Raw genomic sequence first — 25,824 nt, forward strand, 5'->3', positions numbered from 1 at the left:
GTGGAAAGAATACTGGTTGTGGTGTTAGGAGTCCAATTCTAATCCCAGCAATTTTTACATACTACCTGTGTGACTGGTCTCCGGACACATTCAAACTCTTCCCAAGACAGACATCAAAAGAGGCCACCCATAAGGGTGGCGCAAGAGGCTTGTTTAGAGGGATAATAATATGTAGCTTCCCATGTGGTTTTTTAGCACTCTACCTTATTTATGGAAAAGAATGCCTGCAGGAACATTTATTTCATTAAAAAAGAAATTGATGTTGTTCAGTCGCTTAGTTGTGTCCAACTCTTTGTGACACCATGGACTGCAGCACGCCAGGTTTCCCTGTCCTTTGCTATCTCCCGGAACTTGGTGAAACTCATGTCCATTGAGTCGATGATGCCATCCAACCATCTCATTCTCTGTCACCCCCTTCTCCTCTTGCCCTCAATTTTCAATTTAAAGAGAAATTAGCTAGAGTAAACCACCCAAAGATTGTTTGATTCTGCTTCTTGATGGCAATGCAGCTGGTAACTTGAAGTTGAAGCCCTATTGGTGTACCACTCAGAAGACCCTAAGGCTCTGAGGGGCTACTCCAAGCCCAATTTGCCCATGATTTGGCATTCAAACTTGACTGGGCAACCAGGAGCATCTTTCATGAATGGTTCACATGCTTTTTTTTGCCCTGCCGTTGAAAAATATGGTAGCCCTCTACTTTTGAATTCATTGTCTTATGACAGTCTCGTTGCCAGCTTACAGATGAAAATACCAAGGCCCAGGGTATTTGTCCAGGGCTGAGTCCTTTTGAACCCAGAACTTCTCATTCCATATCAAATGTATTTTCCATTATACCAGGCTACATCTTGGCAAGGAAGCTCAGCTAGAAGGGGTTGGGAGAGAGGTGGTCTTGCTGGCCAAAGCTTTGACGGCATAACCTGGAATGCTGTGCACTGTTGCTGGTTGTACGGGATGAGCCAATGGTAATGATTTCCATTTGGGTGTCTGTTTTGTTTTTCAGTCATGAGGCAGTGAAATCCATGTTTCACACCCAGATGAGGTGGGTCAGTCTTTGAAAACCTCCCTGTTCCTCTGACCCATCTCCCTCACTTGCCTGATTTTTGCTGGGACTGCCCCTTCCTGAGACCCCTTGGTTGCTGTCTGTCTGTAATGCCTGTCTGCTCCCCCAAATCTCATCTTTGCTGAATGCTGTATGTTTAATGCATTTATGTTAATCATCTTGTTCTTCACCCACCACTACCTGCTGTGCTGTGCTTTCTTTTGCTCCCTTTCTTTCTTCTGTTTTACTCCTCATTTCTTTCTCTCCTCCAACCCCAAAGTATGACAGTCCCTTCCAGTCCACATCATCTTAGAAAACCACACATGATTCCTCTAAACCCTATTTACCATGAAATGAGGACTGTTGATATTACTGACCTACTAAAGGACTGTGTGTTTGTTCATAACCTCCAATTTCTCACTCAGACTAGTTCTAAAAATGATATCTGTAAATGTGATGTTTTTGGTATGTATTTATTCGTGTATTCTCTTTACGGCTTCTGGGCCAACTATGAATTAGTGGCCAGTATGATATGATAAAGCTCTTGAGTTCAAAATCTTGGCCCCATTGCCAAAGTGCTGTGGGACCTTCAGGGAAGTTACTTCACCTCTCTGGGTATCAGTATCCTCATCTGTGAAATGAGGAGGTCAATGCCCTGTAGCTGGGACATATTAGGATTCTAAGCAGAGCTGCGAGTAGGTCATTTTGCCCTTCTCTCCTTTTGCTTTTCACTCCTTCAGTAACAGTCAAAAATTAGAGTGGAGATGAAAGGAAACAAGGGACTAAAGACAATTTTGCCGGTCTCCATATAAGGGGTGTGTGTGTGTGTGTGGGTGTATGTATATGTATAAGTATATATATATATATGATCACATTTATTGGGCATGGCAGTGTACCCCACTTTGAGAGAAGCAGTCACCTCAGATACCTGAACACACGTGTCACTGCCATTCCGCTGTTCCTTGCTGGGCTGTCATCTCAGAACATGTGGAAGGGGTTGCCTCTGACTGAGACCATCTCCTGCCTTTCACATGGCATCTGACTCAGCCTCTCTGGGAGGTGAAGGGAATGACTGTGGACCTCTCTGCAGATGCTTTCCTAGCCCTCTGCATCCTGCCACTTACTCTCTAGGTGATGGGTTCCCTCTGGGAAGGAAGGTGCCAGGATCTTGGGGAGATACAGGAGCACAGCTTAGATACAGAAGCACAGTTTGCTGGGCTCACTACTCTTACTATAGCTTCTGGCCTTGTGGGTAGAAGATGCATGGCTGAGAGGGCCATGGGCTGGTCTCTGCTGGTTTGGCTTAGCTGGATGTCTGTTGTGCAGCGGCCTTTTGTCTTCAGCACATTCTGTCTCTATTACATGATGAGGTGTGTAGTGTTGTAGGTAACTGGAGGCTCAGGTCTAGGCTGGAAGGTAGTTGAAATGTCATCTGCTCTCTCTAACCCACCTTCAACCCCAAATCCATGTGCCCCAGTAAACAAAAAAGTGAAAAATGCAATGGGCTACTAAAGAGCCAGCCTTTAGTTGCCTTCAGAGATTTCCAAGCATAACTCTCCCCATTTAATGTTGGCTTGAACCATTGGGCCAAAAGTTTAGATAAGCTAGGGCTTATAATTAGACACAAAAATGGGCTAAGATTGTGGGTAACTGAATATGTGTGTTTCTGAGAGAAGCAGTCCCTGACTAACCAGACATGACTATTAAGTCTTCTCTTGTTTGAAGTTTGTACCTTATTATTTCTCCCTTCTTTTGTTACAATCAGTGGCTAAACGCGCAGGGATAATTGCAGACATGGAAGCTTCATATGCTTTTATGACCAAGCCCAGCTCTCTACTGGGAGTCCATTTGAGCTGATTCCAGAGCAACAGACTGAATGGAGCAGATTTGATTGTTATGACAAGTAGAGCAGACCTATTCAGAAAACTGTCCTTTATGTCACAATTCCCCCTTTTGGAGGAATGTTTTCTCAGAGTGTTAGTGGAAGTTGTCTTTGAGGTTCAACTCCTTGAAACCTTGAAGAGCATGTATCCCACCCTGGATTTGATTGACTCTTCTGCTTTACCTTGGTCTAGAATTGAGCTCCGAGCCCTGGGCAAAATCTCAGAAGGAGAGGAGCTGACGGTGTCCTATATCGACTTCCTTAACATCAGTGAGGAACGCAAGAAGCAGCTGAAGAGACAGTACTACTTTGACTGCACGTGTGAGCACTGCAAGAAGGGGCTGAAGGATGACCTCTTCCTGGGGGTGAAAGACGACCCGAAGGTACATGCAGCCCACTACTGGGGTGCTCTTGGGCATCTTCCTCAAGAGCCGGACCAGGGTGGATTGCCCAGCTACCCACGGTGCCCTTGCCTTCCTGACTGTGGACAGAGCACCACAGATGGGTCCTAGCTAGTGTCTTGGTGCCACTGCTTGCCAGGTTTTTGAGTTTGGGGGAGTAACTCTGTTTTCTCAATTGTAAAATAGGAACATGACATCCACTGTGAGGGGCTGTTATGAGGATTAAATAGGATGATCTATGTAACGGAAATGGCATAGAGAGTAGACACTTAGTAAATTTAAGTTCCTCTTCTTGCCCCCTTGCACTTTAAGGGATGCAGAGAGTTTCTCATAGAGAGCCCAGATGGGCTAAGAGATTTGTTGTCAGATTATCACAAATATTTTCCTAGTCTTAGGGAAATGGGCGATGTGCAGACCAGGTGATATTTAGATTGGTTAAAATGTTTACCTCCTGAGTAGCTCTTTCCTCATCAATGGTGAGACTACTGAGCATTGACAGTCTTATCAACGAGGAGGTCGGGGCTTGCTGAATTGGGAGAGCTAGGCTTCTAGGTGTCAGAGTAGCCAATGAAAGCAGCAAGCCTTTAATTGCTTCCTGTAATGGTAAAGCATGAGGCTGAGACTGGAGTGGGCGCTGATTCCCCCAGTCCATTTTCCCTCCATGGGAAGGCACACAGATGGAGGGTCAGGTATATCAGCACAGATGTGAGGGTTGGCTCACTGCTGAGGGACCCAGAACTGAAGGCTTTGTAGTTTTATGGACCCTGAGGCATGTGAGTGAGGGGGTCAGAGGTGGAGGAAGAGTTAGGAGTGGAAAAGTCCTGGATACAGAGTCAGAATGAGGAAACATGTCTTAAAATCCCCCAGGGACTTCCCTGGTGGTCCAGTGGTTAAGACTCCATGCTTCCAATGCACGGGGTATGGGTTCCATCCCCAGTCCAGAAGCTAAGATCCTACATGCTATGTGGTGCAGCCAAGAAAATACTAAAAAAAAAAAGAAAAGAAAATCTCCCTCAATTCCACTTTCACAATAAGCAGGCCTCAGTAGAGGCTCCTGAAGAAGACCTCAAGATCTCAGTTAATCAACTATACTTCAATTAAAAAGAGAGAGGGAGAGACTTAAGAATGAAGGCACATGGGTCAGGAATGCCCGTATGCGAAGAGTGTGACCTGCCAGGATGGGCCTGAGCCCTTGGCTGCACCTCCCTTCAGAAACTGTGGTGCACTGGCTTTGCACCAAGTCTCTTGTGGGGAGGGCAGCTTTCCCTCCTACCTGTGTGGCGTGCCAGGTACAGCTTATAGTCAGATCTGAAAAAGCACATATAGGTTTTTAACCAGGCGCCAGACTCCTTGGAGAGACTAACTCAGTACTTCTGTATAATGCACAATCCATCAGTGCATTTGAAGACACAGATATACTTGTGAATTAACTTAACTTCTGTATCCTATTGGGCTTCCAAGTTTGCACTAGTGTAAAGAACCCACTTGCCAAAGCAGGAGACATAGGGGACTCAGGTTTGATCCCTGAGTTGGGAAGATCCCTTGGAGGAGAGCATGGCAACTCACTCCAGTATTCTTGCATGGAGAACCCCCTGGACAGAGGAGCCTGGCGGACTGTAATCCATAGGATCGCAAAGAGTCGGACATGACTGAAGTGACTGAGCACACACACACACTGCATCCTGTGTGTTGGCAGAAACTTGTCTCTGATTAGAGCAAAGGCTACAAACAAAACTGACTTCTAGGTTCAGATGCTGGGACCCCACTCAATTACTTAAGGCATTAGTGCTACTGTCCCCCACTTGTTTCTCTCTCTCATCCCCAGGCTTATTCTAGACTTTTTTTTTTTTGCCACTAGCTTATTTTTATTTTTAATAGATAATATTTTTTACCCTTTGGCCAAGGTGTTCTAAGAATTACCCTGCAGATATACTTGCATACATGCATGGGTATATGTATAAAGAGATAGGACACTGTGGCATTGTTGGAAACAAAATATTGACTAATACCTAAATAACCACCAATAGGGAAATATTTAAGTTAAGGCAATATCTCAAGCTCACTAAAGCTGATGAGGTATATCTTTATGTACAAACATGAAAGGAGATCTATTTCCTTTTTTAATTTATTTTTAATTGAAGTATAATTGATTTAGTGTTGTGTTAGTCTCTGGTATACAGCAAAACGATTCAGTTATACATATGTGTGTGCATGCTAAGTTGCTTCAGTTGTGTCCAACTCTGTGTGACCCTCTGGACTGCTGCCTGCCAAACTTCTCTGTCTGTAGGATTTTCCAGGCAAGAATACTGGAGTGGGTTGCCATGCCCTTCTCTAGGGCATCTTCCTGAACCAGGGATGGAACCTGTGTCTCCTATGTCTCCTGGATTGGCAGGCAGGTTCTTTACCACTACTGCCACTGGGAAGCCTATACACACACACACACACACATAATTCTTTTTCATGTTTTTTTCCCATTATGGTTTATCATAGGATACTGAATATAGTTTCCTGTGCTATATAGGAGGACTTTGTTCTTTATTCATTCTATAGATAATAGTTTGCATCTGCCAGCCTCAAACTCCCAGTCCTTCCCTCCCCCCACCCCTTGGCAACCATAACTCTGTTCTCTATGTCTGTGAGTCTGTTTCTATTTTGTAGACAAGTTTGTTCATCTCATATTTTAGATTCCACATGTAAGAGGTACCATATGGTATTTGTCTTTCTCTTTCTGGCTTACTTCACTTAGTATGATAATCTCTAGGTCCATCCATGGAGCTGCAAATGGCATTATTTCATGCTTTTTAAATCTCTGAGTAATATTTCACTGTATATATGTGCCACATCTTCTTTATTCATTCATCTGTTGATGGACATATAGGTTGTTTCTGCATCTTAGCTATTGTGATTAGCTGAGCTCTATTTCTTTTTTTAAAATCATTTATTTGTTTATATTTGGGTCTTCCTTGCAGCACACAGGCATTCTCTAGTTGCGGTGAGCAGGGGAAACCCTTTGTTGCAGTGCTCAGGCTTCTCATTGTGGTGGCTTCTCTTGTTTCAGAGCACATGCTCTAGATGCTTTTGTAGTTGTGGCACACAGGCTCCGTAGTTGTGGGTTGTGCAGTCTGGAGTGCAGGCTTACTAGTTGTGGCACATGGGCTTTAGCTGCTGTGGTTTAGCTGCATGGGCTTTATCTGGCTTTAGCCGGCTTTAGCTGGCATATGGACTCTTCTCGGACCAGGGATCAAACCTATGTCCCCTGCATTGGCAGGTGGATTCTTGTCCACTGTGCCACCAGGGAAGTCTGAGCTCTATTTCTTAAGGGAAAAGAGTTAAGGGGCCAAACTTTGACATATGAATTTGTTTCCTAGGGCTGCCATAACACCCAGGACCCCAAACCGGGTGACTTACAATAGAAATGTATTTCCCAGTTCTGGAGGCTAAAATTTGAAATCAAGGTTTTGGCTAGACTGGTTCCTATTGAGGGCTATGAAGGAAGGATCTGCTCTAGGCCTCTTTCCTTAGATGGTAGACGGCCCTGAGCCTCTTTCCATGGTCTTCCCCTCATGTGTGTATCTTTCTCTTTACTTGGCATTTTTTTTATGAGAACACCAGTGCCATTGGATGAAGGGGCCCACCCTTAATTAAGTATGACCCCATCTTAATTAATTACATCTGCACTGACCCTATTTCTAAGTAAGGTCACATTTTGAGGTACTAGGGGTTAGAACTGAAACATATGAATTAAATTTGGGAGGAGAATGTAACTCTGTATGCAAATTAAAATTAAATTTATTTAATTATTAAAATTAGAAGGGACACATGCACTCACACAGATACGCGTACCCACATGTGTGTGCAAGCAGAAGTCAGTCAGTCTCGATACAGGGCAGGATACAAAACACTCAGGAATGTGTTCTTTTTAAAAAATTGTTTATTCGTGTATTGGCTTGTATGTATAGGGCACTGAGCTCAGTACCACAGGAGGTACAGAAAGGAATAAGCTACTGTGTCCACCCTTACCCTGACCTTCCAGAACCTGCAGGTTAACATGTGTCTTATCTGCAAGACAGCCAGCCTTCCTGCCTGCTGCCTGGACCTGAGTAATTTTTTCATAACTTGCTTCTGCTGCTGCTGCTGCTGCTAAGTCGCGTCAGTCGTGTCCGACTCTTTGCGACCCCATGGACTGTAGCCCACCAGGCTCCGCCGTCCCTGGGATTCTCCAGGCAAGAACACTGGAGTGGGTTGCCATTTCCTTTTGAAATTTCTTTTTATAGAAACCAAGTTAAGGTATTAGTTTAATTGTAAATTAATTAGTACAAATGAACTAAAAATAAATTAGATAAGAGATAGGTATTACTTATTTTGACATGGAATATCTGTTTCTTATCTAATTTATTTTGAGTTCATTGCAGGCATGCTCAGTTGCTTCAGTTGTGTCTGACTCTTTGCAACCCTATGAACTGTAGCCCGCCAGGCTCCTCTGTCCATGGGATTTCCCAGGCAAGAATACTGGAGTAGGTTGCCACGCCCTCCTTCAGGGAGTCTCCCCGACCCAGGGATCAAACCTGTGTCTCTTTATGTCTTCTGTATTGGCAGGCTGACTCTTTACCACTAGTGCCACCTGGGAAGCCCCTTTGAGTTCATTAGTACTGATTAATTTATTTCCCATTTACTTACCCTGAAAGGACCCATGTATGCTCATATAATACACTGTACATGTAGATTTTAAGATTTTTGTATATTTTATACATTTTTAGGAGAATATCCTTATACACACCCAAAATTCTATAGTTACATTTTAAGATTCTGAAATCAGATATGTCAATTTTTCTTTTTTTCATTTAACCTTTTAATTTTTTATGGGAGTATAGCCAATTAGCAATGTTGTGTTAGTTTCAGGAGCACAGCAGAGCAACCCAGCTATACATATACATGTATCCATTCTCCTCCAAACTGCCCTCCCATACAGGCTTTTGAATTTTTTGATATTTACCTGGCAATACCAATAGTTAAGTAGGTGATGTGTGGTTGTTAGTTCCTGCCCCTTCACTTTAAGCTGCTACCAGATGGTGACCATATGCCCACATCTTCCAATCTGAATTGAAGAGCTGACATCTCTCTTGATACAAAACATCAATGATTTCTGCTTGAACTGACCTGGATTCAAAGCAAAAGCTTTTTATTATTTTTATATCAAAATCATTTCTCTATTAAAATAAAGAAATAACAATAACTTGGGTTTTCATGGTGGCTCAGACAGTAAAGAATCCACCTGCAATGCGAGAGACCTGGGTTTGATCTCTGGGTTGGAAAGATTCCTGGAGAAAGAATGGCTACCCACTCCAGTATTCTTGCCTGGAGAATCCCACGGACAGAGGAGCCTGGTGGGCTACAGTCCATGGGGTCGCAAAGAGTCAGACATGAATTTGGTTTCTCTATTAAAACAAAGGAATAACAATGACTCAACCAAAACAAGTGAGCAGAAAAAATTTTTTGAGTATAATTTTTTAAAAGCAAGTGCATTTGAAGACATAATAAAAGGCTGTTATAATATAGCAGACTGAAGAAGGGAATGGCTACCCACTCCAGTATTCTTGCCTAGAGAATTCCATGGACAGAGGAGCCTGGCAGGCTGCAGTCCATGGGGTCACAAAGAGTCAGACATGACTGAGTGGCTAACACTTTCACTTTTTTTCCCCTCCATAATGTAGTGGAAAGGACACTGGAGAAAAAATTAGGAGGCTGTGTTCTCATTCTGGCTGTGACCCTGAATGTCTAAGCTTGGGCAAGTTTCTTCCTTGTGGGTTTCAGTTTCCTCATCTGTGAAGTGGGGCATTGGACTAACTTATTAACAGTTCCTTCAGGCTTTTCTATGATGTCATCACAATTGCTTTTATTTATTAAATAATTCTTTATCACAGCCTGATAAGCTCCTCTCTGTAGAGCAGCCTTTGTGAGTCAACTTCAAACCTTCAGTTGGCATCAGATTGTTTCAGACTCGTGTGTGTGTGTGTATATATATATGTATGTATATATATGTATGTATATGTATATATATATGTATACACACACACACATATATATACACACATATATATACATATAGAGCTGGATTAAAATAAAAACCAAATATTTTTAAAATGAGAAAATAACACCAATTTCCCTCAGTTGTAGCTTTGAACCCTCCTTGTTTAGGTTGTTGTTTTTTTAATTTTTAATTTTTTCCCTCTTTCTCCAGCCTTCACCTATTTCACAATAGGAATGTTTCAATTTTTCAAGTTTGGGGAGCCAGTGTCCCTCTTTCCCTCCCCTCCTCTTTTTGGTTCCTCCCGCTTTTCACCACTAGCTCCTCCCCCTTCTCCTCTGGCTCCTCTCTCTTCCTCCCTGTTTTCTATTAATCTTGGTGCTCCTGGAGAGTAGAACCTCTCTCTGCCGGGTTCCTTAAATCCTATCTGCAGATCAGATTTTCCTGCCTTTACTATGAAAAGAGAGCCAAGTGGAACAGCCCATTTCTCTTCTCAGAATAGCTTTATCACATGTTGCATGTGTCAGTTAACAACTTTTCAGCCAGATTGTTTTGAGAACCTTGGCAGTTGCCTCCTTGAAAAAATTTAACTCCCTTCAAGAGCTTAAAGTAGCACTTTTTCTTACAGCATCAAATTGAAGAAGATTTTTTTAAAAAAATGCTTTCTATAAGAGATGCACTTTATTTTTTTTAATTTGTTTTTAATTGGAGGATAATTGCTTTACGACATTATGTTGGCTTCTGCCATACAACAATGTGAATCAGCCATAAGTATGCAGATATCCCTCTACCTCGAATCTTCCCCCATCTCCCCATCCCACCCCTCTAGGTTGTCACAGAGCACCGTGTTGACCTCCCTGCACTATACAGCAACTTCCCATTAGCTATCTATTTTCCATATGGAAATATGTATATTTCATTGTACTCTCTCAATTCGTGCCACACTGTCCTGCCCCCGCTATGTCCAAGGTCTCTTCTCTATGTCTGTGTCACTATTCCTGCCCTGCACATAGGTTCATCAGTACCATTTTTCTTAACATCTAACAGCTTGGTATTCTCTGAGTTTATCCTGCAAGTTATTGATTACTCGAGAAGATTCACTAAGAATTTTGAATATGATGGAACTTACAGTAGCTTGGAGACTAGTAGTCATCAACTAGATGGGATTTCATGAGCCAACACTTGGGCAACAAATGATAGGTGAAACTGAAGATATAGGTTTGATGGACAGATGATACGATACACCTCTGGACCCTACTCACAGGACTCTGCACACCAGGCAAGACGTGGACTCCTCTCACTAATGTGGTTGATTCAAACGGGCTTAGGGAAGCAGACACACACTGAAATGATGTGGTCTGGGACCAAGACATGACCAGTTAACTAACAGGGGCTGAGTAGTACTCAGGCGGGAAGTCAACCTTTGGGTCGTCAAACAGGAAAGCAGCCAGAAATCTCAGCCAAATCAAAGGTCAAGGTGAAGTTTAACCCAGGGGTGAGACCAAATAGAAGGCAGAGCACTGATGTATGCATCAATTGTTGGGGTCAGGCTGTGAGGCAAGTACAGAGACAAACACAGAACTGTGGGGAAGCCCAGGCTTCCCTGGTAGCTCAGACAATAAACAATCTTCCTGCAATGCAGGAGGCCTGAGTTCCTTCCCTGGGTTGGGAACATCCCTTGGAGAAAGGAATGGCAGCCCACTCCGATATTCTTGTCTGGAGAATTCCATGGACAGAAGAGCCTGGAAAACTACAGTCTATGGAGTCACAAAGAGTCGGTCATGACTAAGTGACTGACATTTTCACTTTTCAGGTACAGAAGGATATGGAAATGAAGGTAGTTAGAATTATAGGGATAATGAGGAATTCTGCAGAAGTCAAAGTAAGTGGAGGGGAGGGGAGAAAAAGAAACATAATCCCACTTCTTTAAGTGATCCTGATGTTGAAGCAAGCTTTTCTTGGTTGGCAGCTCTCCTAACTGCAAGGTGAACACAGCAGAACTGGCTCAAGGCAGCTGGGAGCCTGAGGGAAGACCCTGATCTCCATTTATGGAGGAGGGTTGTTTTTAAGGGAACAGATGCCCATTCTCTTGTTAGTTTTTGATAGTTTAAGGAAGGTGACTCCACAAAACAATTTAAGCAGAAAATCTAAACAGAGTTGTTGACCCCAATTCCCTATGATAAAAAAATATTGGATATTTGGAGACCTGATTAAATAAATTAGTCTAGCTTCATATAGTAGGAAATTCTAGTTATTAAAAATGCAATATGGGTTTTTTTTTTTTTTTAGGAAGCAATTACGGGGCTTTTATTGCCTGGGATAGACATTTTCCTTAGAGAATTGGTCTCATGCTCCTTTCCCTCCAGACTGTTATGCTTAGAACACAGAATGAATGAGAGCTTCATGTGGGAAGCGTGATAATGTCTGCAAAATTCTGTAAAATGCTTGGTAGTTTTGTTTTCATATTTATATTGGGGAATACCTACTGTTCAGTCACTAAGTCATGTCCAACTCTATGCAAACCCATGGACTGCAGCATTCCAGGCCCCCCTGTCCTTCTCTGTCTCCCTGAGTTTGCTCAGATTCCTGTCCATGGAGTCAATAATGCTATCTAACCATCTCATCCTCTGCCATCCCCTTCTCCTTTTGCTTCAATATTTCCCAGCACCAGAGTCTCTTCCAATGAGTTGGCTCTCCACATCAGATGGCCAAAGTACTGGAGCTTCAGCTTCAGCATCAGTCCTTCCAATGAATATTCAGGACTGATTTCCTTTAGGATTGACTGGTTTGATATCCTTGTACTCCAAGGGACTCTCAAGAGTCTTCTTCAGCACCACAGTTCAAAAGCATCAATTCTTTGCCATTCAGCTTTCTTTATGGTCCAACTCTCACATCCATACATGACTACTGGAAAAACCATAGCTTTGACTATAATAAGTGAAAAAACAAACAAACAGGCAATAGAGAGATATATGTTACTGTACCAGTTAGAAAAACATGATGCTATTGATGTAGACACTCACGCATGTGTGAACATGCAGGACCGAAGTTCAGCCAGTGTAAGGTGCCATGGTCATGTAGACATATTATTGATGTGTCTGTGCCTTTGATCTGTCAGTGCTTTTCCTATACTAGTTGTTAAATATTTAAAATATTATTCTTGTGTATATGTATTAGAAAATACTCCTCAACATACTGTGTCCATCTTTGGGTGAGTTCTGGGGATTTCCACTTTTTTCTTCATATATTTTTTTAACAGTTTGTATATATTAATTTTACAGTCAGAATAAATAATAAAGGGTTTTTTTGGGGAAAAAATTATATCAGATTTGCCTAAGCAAAAAACTTTTTTTTTTTTTCCCAGAAAAGAGCTTCTGATATTGGTAAGCATTGCAGGCAAACTCTTTCTTTGGTCTTTGAGAAATCTGGCACTTTTTCTTCAAAATTATGCTTTCATGGGAACTGGCTTCTTAATTATGGTACCTCAAATATCAAAACCTCATTTTTGTTTTACAAGGTCACTAGACTGCTTAGGCAAACATAGGAAGCCTAATTGGTCTAGATTTCACAGCTAACAAATTCTCTCATGATAGCCTTTTAAAAAAATCACGCATTTATTTATTTTGTTGCATCAGGTCTTCATTGAGGCACACTGGGCCTTTTGTTGCAGTGCACCGACTCTGTAGTTGTGTAACCCGTGTTTCAATAGTTGTGTTATGTAGACTTGGTTGCTCCGAGGCATGTGGGATCTTAGTTCCCTGACCAGGGATTGAACCTGTGTCCCTGCTTTGTAAAGTGGATTCTTAACCACTGGATCACCAAGGAAGTTCCTCCTAGGAACTATGAGCTGGATGCAGAGACATGTGAAAGGGTTGACAGCCCAAAGCCACACAGCCCTGTTTAATGAGCTTCAGTGGCAAACCGGAGTATGATTATTTTGGTCAAACCCTCAGTCCTCAGTCCTGTGCTGGCCAGTATTTGGGTGGAAACAAAAATTCAAGGGCATACCTATAGAATATGTGGTTGATTTGAAGTCAAGGGGAAGAACGGCAAACATTCTGAGTGAAAGAATACAATAAGAATCCAAAATGCCAGAGAAAACACAACAGGGATTAATGCCAGATTCTTCATTGGGGTCTATAAACCCAGGCACAAGCTGGGCTGGGGAACACGACCCAGCAGCAAGACTCTGGGACTTGGTCAATGGAAAATGCAATGTGCATCAGAAGCATAATGAGGGAGCTGGAAAAGCTATAGGGATCCTGAGTGGCATTTACAGAAATGAAGCATTCACAAGGAGGAAGGCATTAATCTTGTACTATAGTAAATGTCAACAAGAGCAACGGAACCTATTTGCAGGGCAGGAATGAGACGCTGACATAAAGAACTAAAATGTAGACATGGTGGGGGGAGTGGGAGGGTGGGACAAATTGGGAGTTTGGGATTGACGTATATACTCTGCCATGTATAAAAAGAGAAGTAGTGGAAGCCTCCTCTATAGCCCAGGGAGTTCACTTCAGTTCTCTGGGATGGGCGGGTGGGTGGGAGGGAGGTCGCAGAGGGAGGGGGATATGTGTACAGTTATGGCTGATTCACTTCGTTGAATGGCAGAAACTAACACAACATTGTAAAGCAATTATACTCCAATAAAAAAAATGTTGGCTGTTCAGAGGTGGGGTGGGTTGCCTCATGAAGGGGCCTCCAACTCAGTGTCCCTTCCTTTCCCAGCCCTCTCAGGAGGTGGTGAAGGAGATGATACAATTCTCCAAGGATACATTGGAAAAAATTGACAAGGCTCGCTCCGAGGGTTTGTACCACGAGGTAAAAATTTATTTTTATAGGGGGTAGGGGTGGGGAAGAGGTCAGAAAGTTTCTCTAGTAAAGGAGGGAAATGGTGGGGGTCAGTCAAGATGGGGAGGCTACCAAGCAGGTTTTTTTCTGGAAGATGTCCCATGGTTGAGACCATGACTCTTCTCGCCCTTAAGCCATGTAGCCTCTTTAGAGATGTGTTCTCACTGATGGTTCAACTCACTAAAACTGGATTTGAGGAAAGCACAGGCAGCCTGACAAATGTCCCTGGGGTTTGGGAGATGGTCTGTAATATTTTAGGTTGGCATTAGGGATGGAGGAATGGAAATGGCAGTGGATGGCTTGCTTTCTGGTAACTGAACGTGTGTCCTGACTACAGTTTCCAGGCTCTTCTAACTGTGCATTCAACCCTGGCTCTACGCTAGAGCCAGGCCGTACACTAGAATCATTGAAAAATACTGATGCTCAGGACAGTCCTTCCAGAATCTCTTAGCATGGGACCCATCAAGATTTTTAAAGCTCCCACGTGATTTCAATGTGCACCTAAAGTTGAGACCCACCACCAGCACTGACCTGCAGAGCACTTATTTGCATTGATTCACTCAGGCAGTTTGTTGGAAATACAGATTCCTGTGTCTCACCCCCTGGGATGTGATTCACCCAGTCTGCAACAGAACGCAGGGATCATCACAGTATTTTTTTTTTTTTCCCCTCCAAGCTCTTTAAACAACTTGTGTGGCTGGGTTTGGATGCCACTAGGATGTGGCAGTGTGGGAGATTCATTTCTGTTCATTTCTATCAGCTTTTCTGTTGTCTTCACTCTTTTTTCCTCACTCATTCATTGCCCATTTTTGAGCCCTTATTGAGGTGACCAACACAGGACATGCTGCTTGCCTCCCAGGAGTCTGTCAAGTCTCAGGGAGAGTCCCCATGAACAAAGTGTTGCTGTACAATATAAAAAATCTAGAGGTTTGAGGTAGGAGCTTCAGCCCCTGATTCCATTCCTTTGTCCTCTCTTCTTTGTTTGTCCTCTTCTGCGCTCAAGGTGGGCAGGGCCAGATGTAGGACTGAACACTGCCTACGAGTTCATGATTGTTTTCAGGATGGATTGTTTGTTAGCTCACACTCCGTCATACCCCCACCCAGTTGCCCCAGGGGCCTCTGGGAGAATCTCAGAGAAAACTAATTTCCAATCATTAGAAATGGAAAGAATTGTGTGACGTTTCTCCTATGAGATTGGCAAGGGAAAAAGAGGAGAGCTATGAACCACTAAAATCTAGAAACCATCTGACTTTGTAGGGCATCACTGAAGCTATGTCTACATGTGACTTAGTCAGGAAAGCCTGACTCCAAGTCCATTGGGATTGAGCCCATCTTCTTCCTCACCAGGACCAATGTGGCCTCCTTCTAGTTGGTCTCCTGGACCCTCTCTCTGCCAATCCATCCTGTACACCTCTACCAGGTCATGACTGTCCAATGTCACTGTGCATAAGGGCCACCCAGGGGCAGATATGAGCTACAGATGCCAGGGTCCCTCCCCTAGATATTTAGTTTCTTTGGTCTAGGGTAGGACTCAGACACTGGGATTTTACAAAGCTCTCCAGGAACTTACATAGATTTTGTCCCAATGGTACCTGAATGCACATTGGTATCACTAGTCCAAATGATGCATTTTATAGCCATAGAGGTGTGGAAATGGAACCATAGCTTGGATTCTACTGGTTACATCACCTACCATACTACACATGTCCTCCTCACCTAATAAAAAGTTTTATAAGGCTGTCAAATGCTCAGGTGAAGTACTGCTTTATAAGCAATACTTCATGAGAAGGGGCCATATCTTCTAGGATGTGGTATACTTTTTATGTTTTTCCAGCTTTATTGAAGCATAGTTAAGAAGTAGAAATTTTACTTGTTCAAGGTGTAAAATAAAAAAAAAAACTCTCCAGATGATTCCAAAGCACAGCCACGATGGAGAATCATGGACATGATGGTTAAGATAAAGCTCCATTGGTTGGTTTGAATCTGCACTCCATCACTCACTCTCTGTGTAACTTCAGCAAAGCACTTACCCTCTTTGTGCTTCTGTTTCCTCATCTGGGAAAATGAGGATATTAGCAGTACCTCTCTCATCATGCTGTTGTGAGAAGAAGTAATGTATGAATATAGCTTTCATAACTCCCTACTGACTTCTTTTTTAATTGGAGGATAATTACAATGTTGTGGAGGTCTCTGACATACATCAATGCCAATCAGTCATAATTATATATGTATCTCCTCCCCCTTGAGCCTCCCTCCCTGACACAGTCCACCCTTCTAGGTTATCATGGAGTGCCAGGCTGGACTCCCTGTGTTATATAGCAGCTTCCTGCTAGTTATCTATTTTACACATGATGGTATATATATGTCAATGCTACCTTCTCAGTTCATTCCTTCCCTCTCTTTCCCCCAATGTGTCCATTCTTTATATCTGCATCTCCATTCCTTCCCTGCAAATAGGTTCATCAATACAATTTTCCATATTCCACATATATGCATTAACATATGATATTTATTTTTCTCTTTTTGACTTACTTCATTTCACTCTGTATGACAGCTCTAGGTCTATCCACATCTACAAATGACCCAGTTTTGTTCCTTTTAATGGCTGAGTTCCTTTTAATATACCATTGTGTGATTCCATTATTCTTAACCAGTTTTATTTAGGTTTCTGTCAATTTCTAAGGAAACTCCTGACTAGTAGACATATATACAGCAGATAGGAAACTTAATTCATGTTTGTCTGGCCACCTTCCATGCATATCATCTCACTTCATCCTCACATGGCAGAGGTATGGACACAGAGAAAGATGTCTGCTTCTCCATCTCTTCTCTGTGAATAGATTCATCAGGACTATTTTTCTAGATTCCATTTGTTGTTGTTCAGTCATGTCAGACTCTTTGCAACCCCATAGACTGCAGCACCCCAGGCTTCCTTGTCCTTCACTTCCCTGTCCTCCCGGAGTTTGTTCAGACTCGTGTCCATTGAGTCAATGATGCCATCCAACCATCTCATCCTCTGTCATCCCCTTCTCCTCCCACCCTCAATCTTTCCCAGGGTCAAGGTCTTTTCCAATGAGTCAGCTCTTCACATCAGGTGGTCAAAGTATCAGAGCTTCAGCTTCAGCATCAGTCCTTCTAACAAATATTCTAGATTCCATATACATGCATTAATATGAAATATTTGTTTTTGTCTTTCTGACTTACATCATTCTGTGTAACAGGCTCTAGGGTCATCCATCTCACTACAACTGACTCAAATTCTTTTCCTTTTTATGGCTGAGTAGAATTCCCTTGTATATATGTACCATTCATCTGTTAACAGCCTCCATACTAACTGCTGTGGTAACTCCTCATCCCGCCATGTCAGCGCTGTGTCCCACTCTTACCCTTTCCATCCCGGCGTCTTAGCCAAACGGGAACCACTTTTCCCTTCAAATCACAAGCTGGTGCTTTCCCATCTCTGTTAGCAGTTTCCTCAGTCTTGGAAGCATGAGTGTCCAGTGGCATCATGATGCTCCCGTATGTGAATTAAGCTTGTGCTCTGGAGCAATGAGTACGGACAGGGCTTGTGTCTCCTAGGTTGTGAAGTTATGCCGGGAGTGCCTGCAGAAGCAGGAGCCGGTGTTTGCCGACACCAACATCTACACGCTGCGGCTGCTGAGCATCGTTTCCGAGGTGCTGTCCTACCTGCAGGCCTTTGAGGAGGCCTCACACTACGCCAGGAGGATGGTGGATGGCTACATGTAGGTGACAATCCTGGGTCTCAGGTAGCCTCCAGAAATGTGTCTGTTTCAGGGATGGTAAGAAGATGGCAGGCGTATCACTAGATCCCTCCCTCTGGCACCCACAGCAGGCATTAGTAATTGATCACCATCCTCTTTATGACTGAACGTCTTTATCATGGTGTGCCCAGCAATAATGTCCAAATAATCAGATCTGATACTTGAGATGAAATCTGTGTGTCAACCTTTGTCCTTCCCACCTCGAGATTGTCTATTATTTGGGTGGCATCTTCTGCTTTTGGTTTCCTTAAGGCTAAATCTGGCTTGACTTTAAATGCCTAGAAAGGTTCCCCCCACCCCCAACCAATCAACCAATCAACAGAGGCAATCTTGCAGCTTTGGAGTTTATCAAAAGAAAAAAAGAGAGGGACTTCCCTGATAGTCCAGTGGTTAAGACTCTGTGCTTCTACTGCAGGGGGTGAGGGTTCAATCCCTGGTTTGGGACCAAGATCCTGCAAGCCCCACAGTGTGATAAAAAACAACAAACAAAAAAACAGGAAGAGAAGAAAAAAAAGAAAGAAAATAAAAGAGGTGTGGGCCATCCTTGCTTATAAACTGTAAAAGGCAACTTCCTTGCCTTTCCTCTGCTAATGTTTTCTCTTGCCGTATGTGTCCACACTGGTGTGTGAATTTGTATTTCTGGCCAAATGAATACTTTTGCATAAGGAAGTTGTATTTTTTTGAATGGAGGGTACCCTCTTCAATCCATGGAGGGTATCAGGGAGGTAAGAATACCACTTTGTCCCACGAAGAACATTCAAATTATTTTTTTCCCCTAAACTTCTTAGCTTTTTCCCAAGGAGAGGTTGAGTGCTCCTGAAGGCTGCCAGCTCCCAGTACTCAAGTTCCAAGTACAATCCTGACCTCGTTTCCCTGTGAGGACTTGGCTCAGTGGCCCAGGTCAGAGTCTCCACCTCACAGCCTCACCACGTGGGGTGTTTGGCATCTGACTGTGGCTCTGTGTGCCTCAATCTATCTTTGATGGTGGATACCTCCCAGGGCTGATGGGAAAGCAAATGGACTTAGTCAGTGATGTCACTTTGTTTTATTTATTTATTTTATTTTGACTGCCCTGGGTCTTCATTGCAGTGTGCTGAGGCTTCTCTCTAGTTGCCCCACAGTAAGTGGGATCTTAATTCCCCACCGAGGGACTGAACCTGTGTCCCCTGCATTGGAAGGAGGATTGTTAACCACTGGACCACCAGGGAAGTCCCATGGTCCCTTTATAAGCTGTCAAATGCTGTGTAGATGCAAGGCAGGTTGGGAATATGTGTTATGATTACTTGCTGTGTCCCCACAGGAAGCTGTACCATCCCAACAATGCCCAGCTGGGCATGGCCATCATGCGGGCAGGGCTGACCAACTGGCATGCTGGCAACATTGAGGTGGGGCATGGCATGATCTGCAAAGCTTATGCCATCCTCCTGGTCACACATGGACCCTCTCATCCCATCACCAAGGACTTAGAGGCAAGTGGCATCTTGGGGCTGGGTTGGGCTCTCTGAAGATGAAAGCTGAGTACTAGATTCTGCTTTTGCAAAGACCCTAGTTGTGTCAATTCAGACTTGCTTAGTCCCTCCTCTCGTTTTACATCTGAAAAAACAAGCCCAGGAGGGAATTCAGGAGGGATTCAGGCATGCTTAGTCCCTCCTCTCATTTTACATCTGAAAAAACTGAAGCCCAGGGAAGGAGAGTAACTTGTCCTTAGTCACAAAGCGAGTGGATGGCAAAACTCAGACTTGAACCCTAGGTTGCTCCAAGCCTGGACTGAGAAAACCTAATGGTGTGCATGTGTGTATAACAGGTACACTAGAAAACCTGCTACGTGGAGTAGAGTCACAGAGCACAGGCTCTAGAATCAGACCACTGCTGGGATCCAATTCCTGCTTTACCACTTTCCACCTGTGTGGCTGCTAATAATGTATGGGCCTCAGTCTCCTCATCAGTGAAATGGAGGAAAAAGACAGGGTTGGCACAAGGGTTTGATGAGTTGGTGTGTGAATGGCATGCTTTTCATAGCTGCTGGTTTCCTTTGTGCTTTGAAGACTGATTTATTTGAAGGTAACAGAGTCCAAAGGACTGTTCTCAGGCAGCAGTACAGGGAAAGAGGACAGACTCTGGTGTCATGGAATGTATGAGAAGACTAACTTTATGTCAGTATATTAAGCTTGTCAAATAAGTCATTGTCACCGAATTCACTGCTCTGACCTTAGCCCTGCAGCGAAGCCTGGCCCTTGGTAAATATTTCTTGAATTAACATTATGAGGGTGAGGGTTTTGTTATGTGTCACAGGCTGTAGTCTTCCTGGCACATTGTAAAGTACAAGGGCATCTCACCCATTTCAAGTATGAGCAAACTGAGGGCTGAAGGGATTAAAGAGCCAAGGTTCAAACCCAGGTCCCCACTTGGCACTTTCTAAGAATAATCTCCGCTGAGAACAGTCCCTCAAGCTACTCTCTCTCAGTGGTTCGTGTGACTGCCTCTTCCTAACAAATGGAGCCCACTGTCAAGACATTCGACCCCCAGTGGATGAGTGTGAGTATACATGTGTGCATGTGTGTGTAGGGTGTATGTATGTCCTTTCCAGTAGGGCCAACGTAAGTCAGAGACCGACACGTTCTGGGGCTTTGTCATCACTGTTTTCGATGTATCTGCGTCCCACAGGCCATGCGGATGCAGACGGAGATGGAACTGCGCATGTTCCGCCAGAACGAATTCATGTACCACAAGATGCGCGAGGCCGCCCTGAACAACCAACCCATGCAGGTCATGGCCGAGCCCAGCAACGAGCCGGCGCCGGCTCTGTTCCACAAGAAGCAATGAGGACCTGCAGGGTGGGGGAGGGGCGCCGTGGCTGAGGGACTGGGGAGACATCCTGGAGGTGGTGGGTTTTTGGGGAGACCCTTGATGAGGAAATCAGGGTAATACGCAACTTTGTTGCCATGGGAACGTACTGCTCTGTGGTCCCCGGTGTCATTTTCTTTAACTTCAACTCAGTCCAGTTCAGTTTAACTCTATCCCAGCCCCGCCCGGTCTAACTCATCCTACAAGTGTTTATTGGGTGCTAGACCTTAGGTATAAAGAAGCTCCAAACGTAACTGGGGAGACGAAACATAAACAATTAAACACAGTGTGATAATAAATGCAATGGTAAGCTCTATGGAGAGAGGGATATGTGTCTAGAGTGTGTGTGTGTGTGTGTGTGTGTGTGTGTGTGTAGTCGTCGGGGTGGTGGGCAGCAGTTGGTCATGGAGGAGATGACCTCTGAGCTGAGGGTGTCAGGTACCTGGAGTCTCAGTTGTCTGCTCACCTATCTGTACAGGTGTCTCAGGGATGTTCAGGATTTGCTGACTGGAATGGGTGTTGTCCAGTTTCCACAGGTGACTGTGGAGTTATGAAGAAGGGACTGTGTTTGGGCCACGTGAGTCCTACTCAGAGAACTAGAACCTCTTTAATAAGGGTACTATGCAGAAGGAGATGGAGGTTTGCTCAAACCACTTAAGGCCTCAGTTTAAAGTCTTGGTTCCCCGCATTATTCTGAAACTACTTTTAGAACAGAGAGGGAGTGGCTCCCTTCCCCACCCTCTGTGTCAAGCCTTGTGATTCCCATGATGTGGGAGTAGTTGGACGTTAGCTGAGATTTCTCTGGCCATTGGTCTTCTAGGATTGAAGAAGTCTCTTTAGGGTGAAGCTGAGAGAAAAATTTGGAAACCCACCTACCTGATAATCATGGATCCAGCAGAATTGGCCTTTGGGTATTTGATTTGGCTACATGTGCCTGGGTGGTCTGTATCAGCTTAGACTTCATCACTGACCCCTAGGAAATCTCTATTTTTAGTTGTGAATAATTATGACTTCCTTGGGTTAATTTCTTTCATTGTGCATACCCTGGGTTCTCTGCTTTTCTTACCAGAAGGAATGTCTAATCTGGACACTTCACATTTAGGTTGGGACCTCTTTGGGGTATGATCAACATGCCCTCATCTCCTGGGGAGCTGCTCTTGATTTTTCACTCAAGAGTGAGGGTCTTGGGAATCAACCAATCCAGCTGTCCCGTTGGCCTGGGACAGTTGTCCTAATTGTGCTCTTGTATCTTCTGGGAGCCCAAACTTCTCACCAGTGTTTTGGGGGATCCTGGACCAAAACACTCTTTTTGGGAGTGTCACCAAGTCTTCTATATCCTTTGGAGCCACCCTTGACCCCAGAGCTCTGACTAACATTTTGAAGTCACATGATCCCCCCAGGACCTATATTTGTCACTTGTGCCTAAAGAGTCACTTCCTCCATCCTTACACCCCTTCATCCTCAGAATGATCCACTGCCTCCCTTGGAACATAACAGCTCTGCCAATGTGCCAAAATCTTTGTCCAAAAAGTTCTGCAAAGATGCCAACTCTTTGCAGAATACTTGTACCTGGCACTTGGCTCTTTATTGAGGACACCTGCTTCTTTAGAACTTTCACTGGGAGAGTGACCGTTCTTCTAAGCTCACATACTACACGACAAAGGACGGAACCAGCCCTCTCCCAGGGAGCCAACTGTACCAGTTCAAATGGTCCTTCTTCCATCCCCAGTCTTCCTAGGTGGCACTAGTGGTAAAAGCTGGCCTGCCAATGCAGGAGACCCTGGTTTGATCCCTGGGTTGGGAAGATCCCCTGGAATAGGAAACGGAAACCCACTCTAATATTCTTGCCTGGGAAATTCCATGGACAGAGGAGCCTGGTGGGCTACAGTCCGTGGGGCCACAAAGAGTTGGACATGACTGAAGTGACTTACCCTCATATGAAACTTTCCTCCAAATCTGTTTCCTTCTTTGTCACTCTCATCTGCCACACTGCTGGTCATTCCCCCATACTCCTGGTCTGTTTTCCATCCCCTCTTCCTCAAATTAGGTGTCTGTCTTCCTTTTGGCCCATGCCCCCTTTCAGCGGAGTTCTGACCTAGATTAATTCAGCTGTCTTATTTTTCCTCTGTTGTACCTGGAGGTCTGTGTGCAGCCAGGAAAATGGCACCTTTCATCTTAGGTTCCTCCACAGACTCCTCTCCAACCTCAGCTGGCCTTGGGGTGCAGCCCAGACGTGCTCCCTGTGCCCCTCGCTGGCCCCGCCTTTGCCCAGTGGTTATTTCAGGTCTTCAATCTGGTTCTTGAGTTCTCTGCTTTCAGCAGGCCCTCATCGCCTACTTCATGGAGGGGCCAGGAGATGGGATTTCCTGTTTCTTCTTCCCACGTGGGTTCACACATGTCGTATCTGTGCTTCCCATCCCGCCCCGCCCCCTTCACACTCCCTTCTCCTCCAAAGCCAAACTCTTCACTTGTGCCTTGGACCCCTGTCCCCTCCTGGGTCTTTGAACCTCACCTCCCCTATATTCTCTCTCATCTTGGACTCTTCACATTTCTGGCTTATTTAAAGCAGTTAATTGACATGCCGGGGACTCATAATCTTCAAAGCTAACTATTTTTTAAAAGGTTTTGTCTCCCATGTTTATTAACAACGCTTTTAGAAAAAAATTATTGATTTTGGTTGCATTGGGCTTTTTTTTTGTGTGTGTGTGTTACATAAACTCTTACTTGAGCATGTGGGATATATTTCCCTGACCAGGGATCGAACCCAGGCCCCCTGCATAGGGAGCATGGAGTCTTAGCCACTGGACCACCAGGGAAGTCCCTCTTTTTTTAAAAAAATGCCTTTTTAAAAATTGTGGTAAAAGTTACATAATATGAAACATACTATTTTAACCATATTTAACTGTACATTTCAGTGGCACTAACTACATTCCCATTGTTGTGCTAGTCTCACCATTGTCCATCTCCCAAATTTTTCACTTTCCTAAACTGAAGCTCTGTCCCCATTAAACACTAACTCCCCTCCCTGCCCCGCCCTGCATCTACCAATGTACTTTCTGGCTCTATGAATTTGACTATTCTGGGTACCTTGTATAAGTGGAATTAGACAGTATTTGTCTGCACCTACTGTATACTGGAATTTAGCTTTCTTCACTTTCCATTTCTTCCTGAACCCACTGCAGAATGAGCATGGCTCTTTCCAAAGTCGACTCCTGGCGGGACATTTCAGCCTTCGTATTATTTGGCTTCTCTGCTTCAGTTGGCATCACAGCCCCTGATTTCTGGGCACCACATCCTTGTAATGATCCTCTGTTGAGGTTTCTCTCCTGCCCTTGACAGGCTGGTATTTCCTAGAACTGGTTTTGTTCATTCTGGTCATGCTCGGTTGGTCCTCATCTCCCTCTGCACACCTTCCCCCAGGAGCTCAGCCAGGCCCTTTGTTTCCTCACTGTCTCAGGGCTTCCCTGGTGGCCCAGACGGTAAGGAATCTGCCCGTAATGCGGGAGACTCCGGTTCAATCCCTGGGTTGGGAAGATCCCCTTGAGAAAGGAATGGCAACCCACTCCAGTATTCTTGCCTGGAGAATCTTATGGACAGAGGAGCCTGGCGGGCTGAAGCCCAAGGACTCGCAAAGAGTCAGACACTACTGAGTGACTAACACTTTCATACTTTTGAGGCTGATGTCCTTAAATCTGTACCCTCTAACCTTGTTCTTGAACATCAGCCCCACATATCCTGTCGAACGTTCTGCCCCCTAACTCAGCCATGTCCAAAAAGGAACTCTTTCTCTTTCCTTTCTCCCCACTCCTGCGCCTGTTCCTCCTCAACACCCATTGCCCCCAAGGAGAACATCTGACTACTGGTCTAGTTACTTCCTGAGTATCTACTTCAGCTGAGATTTTAGTTAGAGCCACTTACTCATGGGTCCTTGGGTGACCCATGTCCTCCTGTGCCTCTCTGAGTTTTGAAACAATGTGTCTAAAATATGTAAAACCTATCAACTACTATTCATCTTTCAGAACCCTCTTTGGAAATCACCCCTTCTGTAAAGCCCTTCCTGAAAGCTTTAGATTCAGCTAGCTGCCTGTCTGAGTCATATTACCCTTGAATCTCCCATCATAACATTCTCCTCATGACCTTATATCACCTTTTTACTTGTCTGCCTCCTCCATCAGATTGTAAGCCTCTGGAGGGCAGGAGCTTTGTCCCTTTATTCATCTTTCTAATCCAAGAACCTAGCACAGGTCACGGGACATAGTAGGTGCTCAGTTAATATGTATTGAATGAATGATTAAGTGAATGAATTTGCTTAGATCAGAGCACAAGAGACATAGAACTGTGTAACTTGAGTTTTTATTAAAGCAGTCCACAGAGGCTATTAAATTTCCATGTTTCCAAGCAAATGTGTGCGGCTTCTTTCTTTCTGTCAGTCTGTTTAGAGCAGTGCTAATAGAACTCTCTGTCATGATGGAAATGTATTTTATCTGTGTCCAATACAGTAGCCACTAGCAACATGGGACAACTGAGAACTTGAAATGCATCTAGTATGAGTGAAGAACTGAACTTTTAACTATCTTATTTCAACGAAAATAGCCAATGTGGCTGGTGTCTACTGTATTAGTGCAGTTTTAGAGAATTCTTCAGTGTAGTTTTTAAGATCATGTACACTGACACAAATTAGGTTCTTATCAGTGGTCCTGATATTAGCTAGATGATCTTGGACTGGGTATTTCATCCATGCTTCAGTTTCATTATTTCTGCATACCATGGAGTGTTACTATAAGAGATACGTTTTAAAAATTATAGGTCTCTTAGAACAGTGCCTAAGTGGTCCATGAGCATTCCACCCATCTTCTGTCGGGGTGTCCCTTCCCCTACTAAGAAAGTGGAGGTGAAGAGAGACAAGCAGTGGTGTGCTAGACCAGCTGACAGTCAGCCACACACACCTCTTCCTACCTCTGCATGGCATCACACTGATAACCTGCCATTGGCCTTGGTGG

General features: G+C 44.1%; 1 protein-coding gene across 2 annotated transcripts in view; it reads left to right on the forward strand.

Annotated features, from left to right (window-relative positions):
- The window catches only part of SMYD1 (SET and MYND domain containing 1), a 43,643-nt gene extending 18,416 nt beyond the window's left edge, over positions 1-25,227 (forward strand). Inside the window, exons 5-10 of one of the 2 annotated variants that reach the window (XM_043468764.1) lie at positions 1,001-1,039; positions 3,115-3,304; positions 14,076-14,168; positions 17,778-17,941; positions 19,281-19,449; positions 20,645-25,227. In XM_043468764.1, the coding sequence (XP_043324699.1) occupies positions 1,001-1,039; positions 3,115-3,304; positions 14,076-14,168; positions 17,778-17,941; positions 19,281-19,449; positions 20,645-20,803 (814 nt within the window). In that variant the 3' untranslated portion in view covers positions 20,804-25,227. The remainder of the gene's footprint in view (positions 1-1,000; positions 1,040-3,114; positions 3,305-14,075; positions 14,169-17,777; positions 17,942-19,280; positions 19,450-20,644) is intronic. The other variant, XM_043468765.1, reaches the window with a different exon arrangement.
- Positions 25,228-25,824: the final 597 nt, after the last annotated feature.

Source organism: Cervus canadensis, chromosome 5 (genome assembly GCF_019320065.1).
Source record: "Cervus canadensis isolate Bull #8, Minnesota chromosome 5, ASM1932006v1, whole genome shotgun sequence".
Taxonomy (NCBI): domain Eukaryota; kingdom Metazoa; phylum Chordata; class Mammalia; order Artiodactyla; family Cervidae; genus Cervus; species Cervus canadensis.